We start from the raw sequence: 11,453 nt of genomic DNA on the forward strand, positions 1-11,453 counted from the left end.
TTTGCCTGGGACTTCCAATTTATTTATTTAAACTTAATAGAGACAGGGTATCTCTCTATTGCTCAGGCTGGTCTTGAACTCCTGGGCTCAAATGATCCTCCTGCTTCCGCCTCCCAAAGTGCTGGGATTACAGGCATGAGCCACTGCACCACATCCCCTTTTCTTTTATTTAAGGGATATCTACTAAAAAATGAAAAAATAAGCTGCAGACTTGGAGGAAGTATTTGCAAATCACATATTTGATAAACGACTATCTCCAGAATATATAAAGAACACTCAAAACAAAGGAAAACAAAAACAAAACAAAGCGCAGGCAGCCTAACAAAACACAGGAAGACGCCTGGGACAAGGCTTCAGGGGAGGCAGACAGACGGCAAGGAAGCACCTGAAAGGTGCTCAACCTGAGTGCTCACGAGGGAAAGCCGGTAACACCGCAGAGGGCTATCACTTCACACCTACTAAAACGGCCAAAATCAGAAACACTGGCAATACCAAGTGCTGGTGAGGGTGCAGAACATCTCCGAGCTTTCACGCGTCACTGGTGGGAACGCACAGTGGCACAGCCCTCTTGGAAGGTAGCCTGGTACTTGCTAATAAAGTTGAATGTACACTTACATTCTCATGGCTCAGCTACCTGCTCCTAGGCATGCTCTCAGGCGAAATGACTACTGACTGAAATCCATACACAAACATTTATTGTGGCTTTTGATGGAAATAATCCACGTGTCCTTCAACCTGGGAATGCACAAACCAACCATGTCACATCCACAGTATGCTACTCAGCAGCAAAGGGGGCGAATTCCTGATAAACACAAAAACATGGATTCTTCAATGCATGACGCTACATGAGGGAAACCAGACTCCGAAAGCTACATTTGGTCACTTTCATGACATTCTGGAAAAGTGAAACTGTACAGAGAGCCCGTCAGCGGTTCCCAGGGACTGGGACCTGGAGAAAGTTCACTACAGGGGGCCAGAGGGGGTGTTCGGGAGATGGCACTGTCTGGGAGTCTCGTGCCCATCACCATGTTTTGTTTGTGGTGGTGAGTCCATGACTATATATATTTGTCGAAATTTGAGAGCTATATGCTAAAAATAGTGAATTTTATCATCTGTAAATCATACTGTAATAGAAAAGAAAAAAGACACACAAGAACAAAAATGGTCTCTCTGCCCTACTTTCCTTCCGCTCTCCCTTGCCGATTCTGCCCCAGTCGTGGGGCGCTCACACCACCGGACGCACATCTACCTCTGGACCTTGGCGGTGGCTGCTCCTTCCGTCTGGGGAACACCCTTCCGAATCCAGAGGGCCGCCTGGCTCAGTCCCTCACCTGATTTTAGTGTTTGCTCCGTTGTCCCCTTCGTGATGCACTGATTGAAGACCCTGACCCCACACTTCCCACTCCCGCCCCCTCTTCTTTCCATATCCCTTCTCGCCCTGTGCCACCATATCGTTTATTTCCTGCTTCTGTTCTCACTGGCAGTCTGGAATGTAGAGCATGCGGGCAGGGGCTTTATCCCTTTCGTTCCCAGCAGTATCTCCGACACCTAGAACACCACCTGGTCCAGGTCGTAGGTGCTCAGCAAATACTGGCGGAATGAATGGAGTGCTTCAGTGAATACGGCCCCGTCCTGACCTTAGACACAGTGCTGTGACGGCCCTCCCACCTCTCCAGGATCCTGGCGGTCTGTCCCACGCAACCGTCACACCAGATACAGCTTCCCAAATGCCTTCCCATGGACCCTGTTGGGCTCTGCTTCCCTGGCCCCTCTGCCCAGAGTTTGTCTCCTCCTTTCTCTTTGTCCCCTTGCCAGGGCTGTAGGAGGACATCTGCCAGGCTGCTCCGCCCCATAAGTGCATCATAGGGTGGGGTTACCTGAGAAATTGCATTTCTGCACATCTGAGCTTTGCTGTCCTAAGAGCTCCAGAGGCTGCATCCTGGAGATCATGCGTTCTGACATGTCTTGGCGTCTCAGGGCCAGAGCAGCTCTGGGGAGACTCTGGAATTCTGCTCTCTTGACCTTGAGAGGTCCACACATGGTATGACCCTTCTGGAAAGCCGCCTCCCTCCTGTGGCCTCCCAGAAAACTAGCCAGTTCCCGGATCCTGGAAAGGGTGGCCTTCCAGACAAATGTGGCTGGGGCCGACTCGGAGTGGGAGTGAGGGTCCTGTTGCAGCGTGAGTCCAGCTTCCCCAGGCACCGCAGCGGTCACAGCACAGGCTGCAGGCACCAGGGAGGCCCGTACCTTGCCCCTGCTAACCCACATTGCAGCCCCTGTGGCCTCCAGAGTTAAATGTGTTTTTAAAAATAGAAAAATGAAGTGAACGCACTATCAGCAAACATCTGCAGAGGAGCACTCTCAGCTTAGCAGCAGCAGAAGCTATGGCAGAGGAGGCAGACCTGGGGACATTCAGAAGGGGGACTTCGAGGGCCCGAAATTCCTGAGTTCACAGGCAGGTACCAAGACACTCCCAGAATAGCCACTGTGTCGGGGATTGCAACCAGGAATCCTGCTGTGAACCCAGGGCCTGGCTGTGGGCCCCAGTCCCGGTGGACAAGTGCCTGGACAGCGGAGCCTGCTTTGGGTCCCCATAGAGGGGGCGGGCGGGGCTCTGGGCTGGGGCCAGACAGCTCTCACCTGCCTGTCTGACACAGGAAGGTGGAGATACCCTTCATGTCTGCCCGGGGTCCTGGGACACTGGGGGGCCCTGGAGACCCTGGGAAGCTGTGGTGGAACCTTCTGTTACTCATGCCCCTGAAATCTGCAGAAACACTGGCTGTGGTATCATCTCCGTCCTGCCGCATAGAAGCCAAGGCTCAGAGAAGCAGGTGGACGGTCTGTCCATCCGTTCACTTGCCCGTTCACACAGCAGGCCTGCAGGTGCTGTTGGCGACACAGCTATGGTCCCCCTCACCGTGACACAGGTGCAGGCTATGCGGGCAGGGCCCTCACTCCGGCTTACGCTTCTGCCCTCCCCGCCTCCTCTCCTCCAACTGGTGCCCACTTCAACCGCCCCAGACTGCTCCTGGGGGCAGGACCCTCCTTCCTCAGCACAGGGGCCCCTGGATGGTGTACAGGCAGGCTCCCCTGACAGGTGAGAAGGATGATTACCGGTAGGGGGACAGGGGTCCCTGGTGGGGCTGAGCTGACCTGGGGTTTGGGGAAACGGCTGACGACGTCCTACCCGCTAGGGTGCGGCTGTGTGGCCTTTTAGAACCCTGCCCGTCCATGGTTGGGGCACTGTGTGGACCTACAGGCACCCACCACTAGTCCTGGCCTCACGACCGCGGGCTGGCTGTGTCCCCAGCACTGGCCCTCTCCTGCCCTGGCCGGCCAGACCTCACCCCTGAGGTCACAATGGTTCCAGCATCCAGCAACCTTTCTAGGGGCTGTCTGTGTTCTGGGGCAGCGGGCCTGCGTGTGTGCCTGTGTCTGTGCATGCGGGCTCGGACGTGTGTCCTCCAGGGGCCCCGGGCCTGCCCCTTCCTCCTCTGGGCCTCAGTTGCCTCCTGGGAGACCCGTGGATGACCCAGCCTAGGCCATTTGTTCCCTAGGCCCAGGTCCCCGTGCAGGTGGCAGGTTCCGGGGCTGGAGCTGTGACTCCCCCTCTGGGCCTGAGTCTCTGCTCCTGCTTTGTGCCGGGTTCCGCTCCAGGTGCGGGTGTTCGCGCCTCCGGGGTCCTCTCCTGCCAAAGGAACCAGGAGGGGGACAGCCTGGGAGCTCAGCCTGTGGGTCTGGGCAGGCTGCCCCGAATCAAATCCAGCCCCCTCTCCGCCGACCGTGCGCCCGGGAAGCTCGCCGCGCCGCACGGTGCACCCTCCCCACTGTAAGAGCGCAGCACCACCCAGGGTCCCAGTGGCCTTCCTCCCCTGCTCAGCGCCCTGGGATTGGGGCGGAGCTCAGAGAGGGCAGGAGCCAGCGGCTGGTCGCACAGCAGTCGGTGGTGGAAATGGGTCTCAAACTCAGGTCCCCAGACCCACGTCTAGAGTGAGGACGAGGCCCCTGGACCGGCGGCACCCCCTCCCCAGGGTGCCAGCCTGTCTGCTGGGCGCGGGGAAGGCCCCTCCCTCCCGCCGCCTGCTCCGCGACGGGCCCCCCGCGCGGCCGGCAGATGGCGCTGCGGGCCCAGGCAGGACTCGCGCGGCGGGAGGGCAGCGGCCCCGACTGGGGGGCCTGTGAGCGGCACGCGTGCCACCCGCCCACGCGCCCCCGGTGATAGGACCCGCCCTCCGCTGCACCCTCCCTCCAGGGGGGACCCGCAGAAGGGGCGTCGTGGGTAGGTGCGTGGCATCCCACCGCCCACCGGGGGCAGGGAGCGCAGGAGGGGCCACGTGGGTCCCATCGCCAAGCCTTTGCAGTTCCCCCTCCTGCTGTTCGCCTGCAGTGAGGAAGGGGCCAGACCCAAGGGCGGGGCAGCCCCCGGCCTCCTCCCAGGCTCCTTCTCTCTGCCCCTGCACGACTCCCTGGGGTTCCCAGGCTGCAGCTGGGTTAGAGGCTGTGGGCAGTGCCTTCCTCCTGGAATGCGCCCTGCCCCCAACTTTCCTAAAGAAACTCCTCTGTGCACGTTCCTATTTGTCCTTGGAGACCCCCCCGCCCAGGCCACCTCCTGGGGAAGCCACCCCTGATTTCTCTGGGCTCCCATAGCATTTATTCTCAATGTGGTTTGTTCAGCCGGGCTGTGCCTGCCTGGGTGGTGGGACCGTGGGGGCAGTGGTTTGACTGGAGGTGATGGGAGGGGCCAGGAGGACACTCATGCCCCTCGTCCAGCTGGGTCCCACCACCAGCTCCCCTGGCTGCTGCCTCAAGGCCTGACTCCCTGAGGTTTCCTTCCCAGGAGACAGTGGCCCTGTCTGACCAGCGGACACCCCCACAGAAGACTTAAACGTAAGACCTGAAGCTGTAAACTCCTAGAGGAAAACAGGGGAAGTGCTGTTTGACATGGCTCTTGGCAACAATTTTTTGGATATGAAGCCAAAAGCACAGGCGAAAAAGCAAAAATAGACAAGTGGGACTACACCAAACTCAAAAGCTTCTGCACAGCGAAGGAAGCAACGCAATGAAAAGGCAGCCTGCGGAACAGGAGGAAACACTTGCAAACCCTCTCTCTGATAAGGGGTTAACATCCAACATATAGAAGGAACTGCTGTCACTCGATAGCAGAAAGTCAAATCATCCAATTTAAAAGTGGGCAATGGACTTGAATCGACATTTAGCCAAAGAAGACAAATAACCGGTATATGAAAAGGTGCGCGACATCGCTGATCACCAGGACATGCAAATCAAAGCGGCAGTGAGATCACCTTGCACCTGTTAGGATGGCTGGCATCAAAAAGACAAGATGGCAAGTGTTGGCCGGGTGTGGAGAGAGGGAACCTTGTACTCCGTTGGTGGGAATGTAAAATGGTGCCGCCGATGAAGGAAACAGCATGGAGGTTCCTCGGAAAACTAAAGATAGACCTGCCATATGATCCAGCAGCCCCTCTCCTGGGCACCATCCAGAGGAAATGGATTGAGGATCCTGAAGACGCGGCTGCACTCCCACGATGGCGGCAGCGTTTCTGAGGATAGCCAAGATACGGACACGCCCTAAGTGTCTGCGGTCAGGTGAACGAAGAAAGAAAATGTGGTATATACATACAATGGAATATTATCCAGCCTTTAAAAAGAAGGAGACCTGCCGTATTTGACGACATGAATGAACTTGGAGGATTCTATGCCAAGTGCAATGAAGCCAGACCCAGAAAGGCAAATTCTGCCTGATTTTGCTTCTGCGTGGAATCAAAAATAGTCAAAGTCAGAAGCAGAGAGTACAGTGGTGGTTCCCAGGGCCGGGGGGGCGGGGAGAAGGGGAGAGGAGGCCTTGCTGTTGAGTGGCGGTAAGGTTTCAGCTAAGGTAAGTGCGGAAGTCTGCAGTCAACACCGCACCGTAGTTAACGAGGCCGCACTGCACACTTAAACGTTTATGAAGTGCACAGATCTCACGTTAAGTGTTCTTACCACAGAAAAACAAAATCAAAAAGCCCACCACTGAGTACACCTGACCCAGCCTCGGGTGGCAGCGCTGGGATCCCTGCCCAGGGCTGCAGGGCCTGGAGTCCTGCCCTCTCCTCGCAGCTGTGGCCTGGTGGGGCTGCGGGCTCTTGCTGGGACCCTGTGCTCCCGGTGGAGGGAGTCCCTGTCCTCTCTGAGCCTCGCTGCCCTCAGGTGCACAGCGGGCATGGACTGAGGCCCCTTCTGGGGGGCGGTGAGAGTACCCACTCTGGGCCCTGGGTGGGTCCCCATCCTGCAAGTGGGTGATTCCCTATGCCAAGATTGGTTGGGGAGGGTCCCGCTGGTGGCTCTGGGGCCCACGAGGTGGGGCAGCCCCAGGTCAGCAGCAGGCCCGGGTCCCCAAGCTGGGACAGGGCCCAGGGCTCCTCTTTGCCTTCCAGGGCTCCCCTCCTCCTCCACACCCCCTCCTACGCTTTCACAGAATAAAGAGTGGAGAAAAGGCAAAAGAAAGAGGTTTTCTCCTCCGCTTTCTGAAAATGAGATTTTAAAAATAACTCCTGGGGCGGGAGTGCTGGGAGGGGCCTTTCTGGGGAGACCAGCCGAGCCTGCTCTCCCTCGGCAGCCACCCCCCTCCCGGCCAGGGCCTGGGGCCTGCTTGCCTCCACCCCAGGCTTCCTCTGCTAGGCCCCCTTTTCTGTCCCTCAAGGAGCCTGGGCCTTCCTGACCCCTGGAGGAAGCAGCAGAGGCCAGTGGACAGGGAGGGAGCTGCTGGTGCTAAGGGCAGAGGAGGAAGGACTGTGGGGCCGTGGCCGGGTGGGAAAGGGAGCTGGCTCCCACACGTCTCCCCCATCTTGCCGGCGCCCTTGGCTTCCTCTCGGCTCACTGCTCAGCAGCCACAGGCGTCCTGGGCTGCTGCCTCCTGCTCCTCGGGGGTGGGGCTTTTTCCTGCCACAGGACCTTGGCATGTGCTCCTCTTCAGGCCCGCCCGCCCCCAGCTTCAGCGTCATTCCTGGAGAGGCCATCTCAGATCACAGAACGGATATGGAGTGTCCCCTCCACCCCGACGCAGTCAGAGCTCCCTGCACATTTCCTTTTCACACTGGCGTTTCCTTCTGGGTTTCTCTGCTCTCCCAGCTTTCAGTCCTGACGCTCTGGAGGGTGGGCTGGGCGCAGCTGCTCTTGCCCCTTGCCCGGCCCTCGGGCTCTCAACCTCACTATCCCTCACCTGCCAGCACCTGTGTTTCTCTCCGGGGGGCTTTCTGGCCACTGCTGAAGAAGCCAGGGAACCCAGCTTTCCCGGGAGCAGCCCTTGACCTGTGAGTTGAGGGCAGGGACAGACAGCTCAGCCCTACGCCTCGGATGGGCTGACCCAGTGGGGTCAAGCCTGGCGGCTTCCAGGATGCCGAGCACTTGACAGCGCCATGCCGGCTTCCCTCCTCCTGAGTCTCTTTTCCTCCCACACCCTGCGGTGTTTCCTGGGATCACGTCTTGAGAACATGCCTGCCCTAAGTTGCCGCCTTGGAGTCTGTGTGTGGGGGGCGGAAGAATGGCCCCAAAGGTATCGATGTTCTCCTGGCTGGAACCTGTCATTGCTACTTCTTATGGCAAAAAAGGGCTTTGCAGCTGTGATGAAATTCAGAATCTTTAGGGATGTTATTACCCAGGTGGTCCCTCAATGCGGTCCTGTGTGGCCTTACCAGAAGGAGGCAGAGGCAGGTTTGACTAGAGAGAGAAAGGAGGCCACGTGGCTGTGGAGAAAAGCTGGAGGGAGGCGGCCACCAGCGGCCCACAGAGGTGAGGAAGGCTCCCACCAGAGCCTCTGTGGCGGGCGTGGCCCTGCTGGCTCCTTGGTTTTGGCCCAGAGATGTGACTTGAACCCAAGATGATGGTAATTAGCTACAGCAGCCCCAGAAAGTCCACGCTCTCTGCTGCAGGGTGCTCACACTAAGACGTGCCGGGTCGCCTTCATTCTTGCCGCCAAATGGAGGTTGTCCCTCCAGATGCTGGGCACATGGCCATCCAGGAATGGATGGCATGCCCCAGACTCTCTTGCAGCTAAGTGGGACCACAAGACCAAATTCTCAGCCCTGGAATTTGGGAAGTGGTGTGGACAGTGTCTCCTTGTGTTGTCGATAGGAAGCTGCTAGCCCACGACTGCCCTCAGATGTGGTGCATGCTGATGAGGACACCTGCCCCCAGGGGAGAACCACAGGCTGAAGAGCCTGGGTCCCTGAGTGGCCCCATGGAGCAGAGCTGCCCTCGAGGCCTGCAGTGGCTGGACTGTTGCAGGAGGGGGACGAATGTTCTGTTTTGTTTTAGCTGCTATATTTGGGGGTGCTTTGTTACAACAGCTTAGATGTCTCCCTGACTGATACAACTTGGTTTAAGGCTACTAGCCAGCCGGGGCCTGGTCCCCAGGAGGTGCTCAGTGGCGGTGTCTGCAGAACGAGCATGTCGGGACCCACTGTTCCTTCCTCTCGCGGTCACCCCACGACAGTGATAGCTGAGCTGTCATTCAGGACTGCAGCTCAGCTGGAGCCCGCCAGGCGGGGCTGAAGTTGATCTGCACCTGCCTTGAGAGTTGGTGTTGGGGGCCACCTAGTTGGAGAACAGGAAGGTGGAAAACGTGCAGGTCACGTGAATACAGGACCACACTCACCATGGCTGACTGATGTCCGAGAGCTGGGGGTGTTCCCGCCCATGGGTGCCTGGAGGGCTGGGCTTCAGCCTCCCCATCCTTCTCCATGTCCAGCTCAGGCCCTGGCCCAGCCAGGGACTTGGGAAAGGCTGGAGGCGGAGGCTGGATGGGGCACAGGGATGCTGCTTTTAGGGATCTCAGATGGTGCTCAGGGCCTGCAGGGAGGAAGCAGAGGGCGTAGACCCTATGGCTGCAGGCCAGATCCCAGGCATGCTCCACTTTCCTGAGCACTGTGCCCGTGGGGGAGGGGGTGTCACACAGGGCGGTAATGAGAAGGAACTGTGCAGGCCCCACTCACATTGCTCCAGGAATGCAGGGGACTCGATTTCGTGTCCTACCTCTGCCATTTTGTCAGTAAATGGGAGACACACGTGTACCTTTCAGAGCAGCACCGTGGCAGGTTCCAGGCCCAGCCCCGCCTGTCATAAGATCAGAGGGTCTTCAACCACAAAGGCCCCGTCACATGGTGGCCAGGAAGTCAGCCCTCGGGGGTGAGGGGCTTCTCCAAGGGCTGGCTGAGCTGCAGCTTTGCTTACTATATCGTCCTTTCTCAAAGGCCCATCATTTCTCTGTTCACCTCAGGTCTTCAGTCCCATTTCACAGATGGGCAAGCGAGGCTCAGGGAGATGAGGAGGGTGCACAGCCCCAGGTCTGGAGCATCCCACTCAGAGCCTTGGCCGCTGCTGGGTCTCCTCAGCTGCACCCCAGCCCTGCTGGAGGTTGGGGAGGGCGGGGTATGTGGCTCGCCTGGGGAGAAGGGTTCCAGCTCACTCGCTGGGGCTGGGCAGGCCTTTCAGTCTGGCCCAGAGGAGGTGGCCCAGGCCTGTCCTGAGGGGCTCTCGGGGGGTGGGAAGACAGAGTGGGTACAGGGTTTTGCCATGACAACCCTGGCCTCCCCCGCCTCCCACATGCTCACCTTCCTAAGTCTGAGGCTGGCACTGACCTACGAATCTCAGCAGAGGGAGCTGGAGCCTGAGCTGCTCAAAGGGTGTGGCCCTGAGGGGCAGGGCCGTAGACATGGGACCATGTGCAGCCTGAGGTCCTTGCCAGGACACATGGGAGCTCACAGAAGGCAATGGAGGGACCATATCCAAACAAGTGACTTCTGATGGGAGTGCCAGCCAGGCCTGAGAGGCTGTAAGGTGCAGAACAGGCCAGGTGGGCTTCCTGGAGGAGGTGGTATGAGCCAGAACCTGAAGGGGGAGCACGAGTTTGCTCCAGGGGCATTGACTGCTTGATCACATACATCTGAGTCTGCGGCTGGAATTCTCCTTTCAGGGAGCCAGGCCCCTGGGAGCACTTACCCTTCTTTCCCTGAGGCCATCTCTGGCTACCAAGCTGCCTGGCAGGCCACACCTGCTGGGGACACAGCAGCCCACACCTGCTGGGGACACAGCAGCCCATACCTGTTCATGGGCAGGAGGGGTAGGTCTGAGGCCATCCCTGGTAAAACCATGCTGGGATGTGTCTTTCCAGGCTTCGTTCCCTTCTCTGTCTCATGTCCCTACCCTCACCAGTGCTTGATCCCACTTTGGGGGAACTGAAACCTGCATGAGCTCTTTGTGGCCGGGGCCAGGTCTGACCTGCTTCACAGGGTCTTCTGGAGTTGCTGAAGACGGGACTGCTGAGCTGGGCTCTGAGGGTCTCAGGAATGCCTGTGGCGGCCCTGTGGTCTGGAGGGACAGGCCAGCCTGAGGCTGGATCACGGCCTCGGCTGCGCTGAGAGCACTCACAGGCTGCAGCTGTGGACACCAGACCGACCCGAGGTGAGTCAGGAGGAAGAGTGCTGGTGGGCACAGGCCGGCGGTCTCTGGCTGCCAGGTTCTCATGGTCCCTGAGCAGGGCAGGTGAGCAGATATGACGTGATTGATCTCGGAGGGTTGCTGGGTGCAATGGGAAGGGTTAGGATGGAGGCTGGCCCAGAGGGTGTCCCTGCAGGGACCAGGCGAGAGGCAGGGTGCTGGGTGAGGGTTGCAGGGATGCCCACGGAGAGGCCAGTGCACAAGAGGCCACTGAGCCCACAGTCCCCACTCAGCCTCCCCTGCAGCCCCAGCCTGCTCCTGAGAGGAGGCCCTTTAAATGCAAGGTTCTATCTTCCCCTGGGAGGCCCCTCCCCGTTTCCTGGACAGCCAAGTAAACAGAAGCTTGCCCCCAGGCTGCTGGCATGGCTTCCCCCTGTCCTGGGACCCCCAGCCCGGCAGGTCTGACCCCTCCTTCTGTAGCCACTCCAGGTGAGACACTTGGTGAGGGAGAGGAGTAGAGGGGAAGGGAGACAGGGGCAGCAGGGGTACTGAAAATGTGGGAGCAGGAAGCCGCCCTCTCACCCGCCTTCCAGAAGATGCTCTGCCAAGGTCATGAAGGAGAGTGGCAGTGGGGTCAGGCCACGACGGGGGCATCAAAGCCTCCCCCAAAGGTCCTTCTCCTCCCTACTCTCCTCAATGCTCCGGTGCTCTGAAGTTAACAGGGAGGGGGTTGGCTCTCTTCCTGAAGCCTTTGGATCTAAGGAGTTGGAGGTGTGCAGGGTCTTTCTTACTTTTTAGGGTCTCTTCCAGATCATTCTCTTGCCCTTGCCTCTTCTAAAACTCAGCTCTGGAACTCAGAGGCAGCAGCACTGGTAACCAGCCATCCATTCATTCACCCACCCACTCACCCATCCATCTATTCACCCACCCACCCACCCATCTATCTATTCACCCACCCACCCACCCATCCATCCACGCAACCACCCACCCATTCATCCACCCACCCACCCACCCATCCA

General features: G+C 58.7%; 1 protein-coding gene across 1 annotated transcript in view; it reads right to left on the reverse strand.

The window, feature by feature from the left end:
* Window positions 1–3,233, reverse strand: part of LOC108291214 (maestro heat-like repeat family member 5) — a 64,908-nt gene extending 61,675 nt beyond the window's left edge. The window contains 1 exon segment of the mRNA XM_037732473.1: window positions 3,154–3,233. Coding sequence (XP_037588401.1) covers window positions 3,154–3,233 — 80 coding nt within the window.
* Window positions 3,234–11,453: the final 8,220 nt, after the last annotated feature.

This window comes from Cebus imitator, unplaced genomic scaffold, assembly GCF_001604975.1.
Source record: "Cebus imitator isolate Cc_AM_T3 unplaced genomic scaffold, Cebus_imitator-1.0 Scaffold449, whole genome shotgun sequence".
Taxonomy (NCBI): domain Eukaryota; kingdom Metazoa; phylum Chordata; class Mammalia; order Primates; family Cebidae; genus Cebus; species Cebus imitator.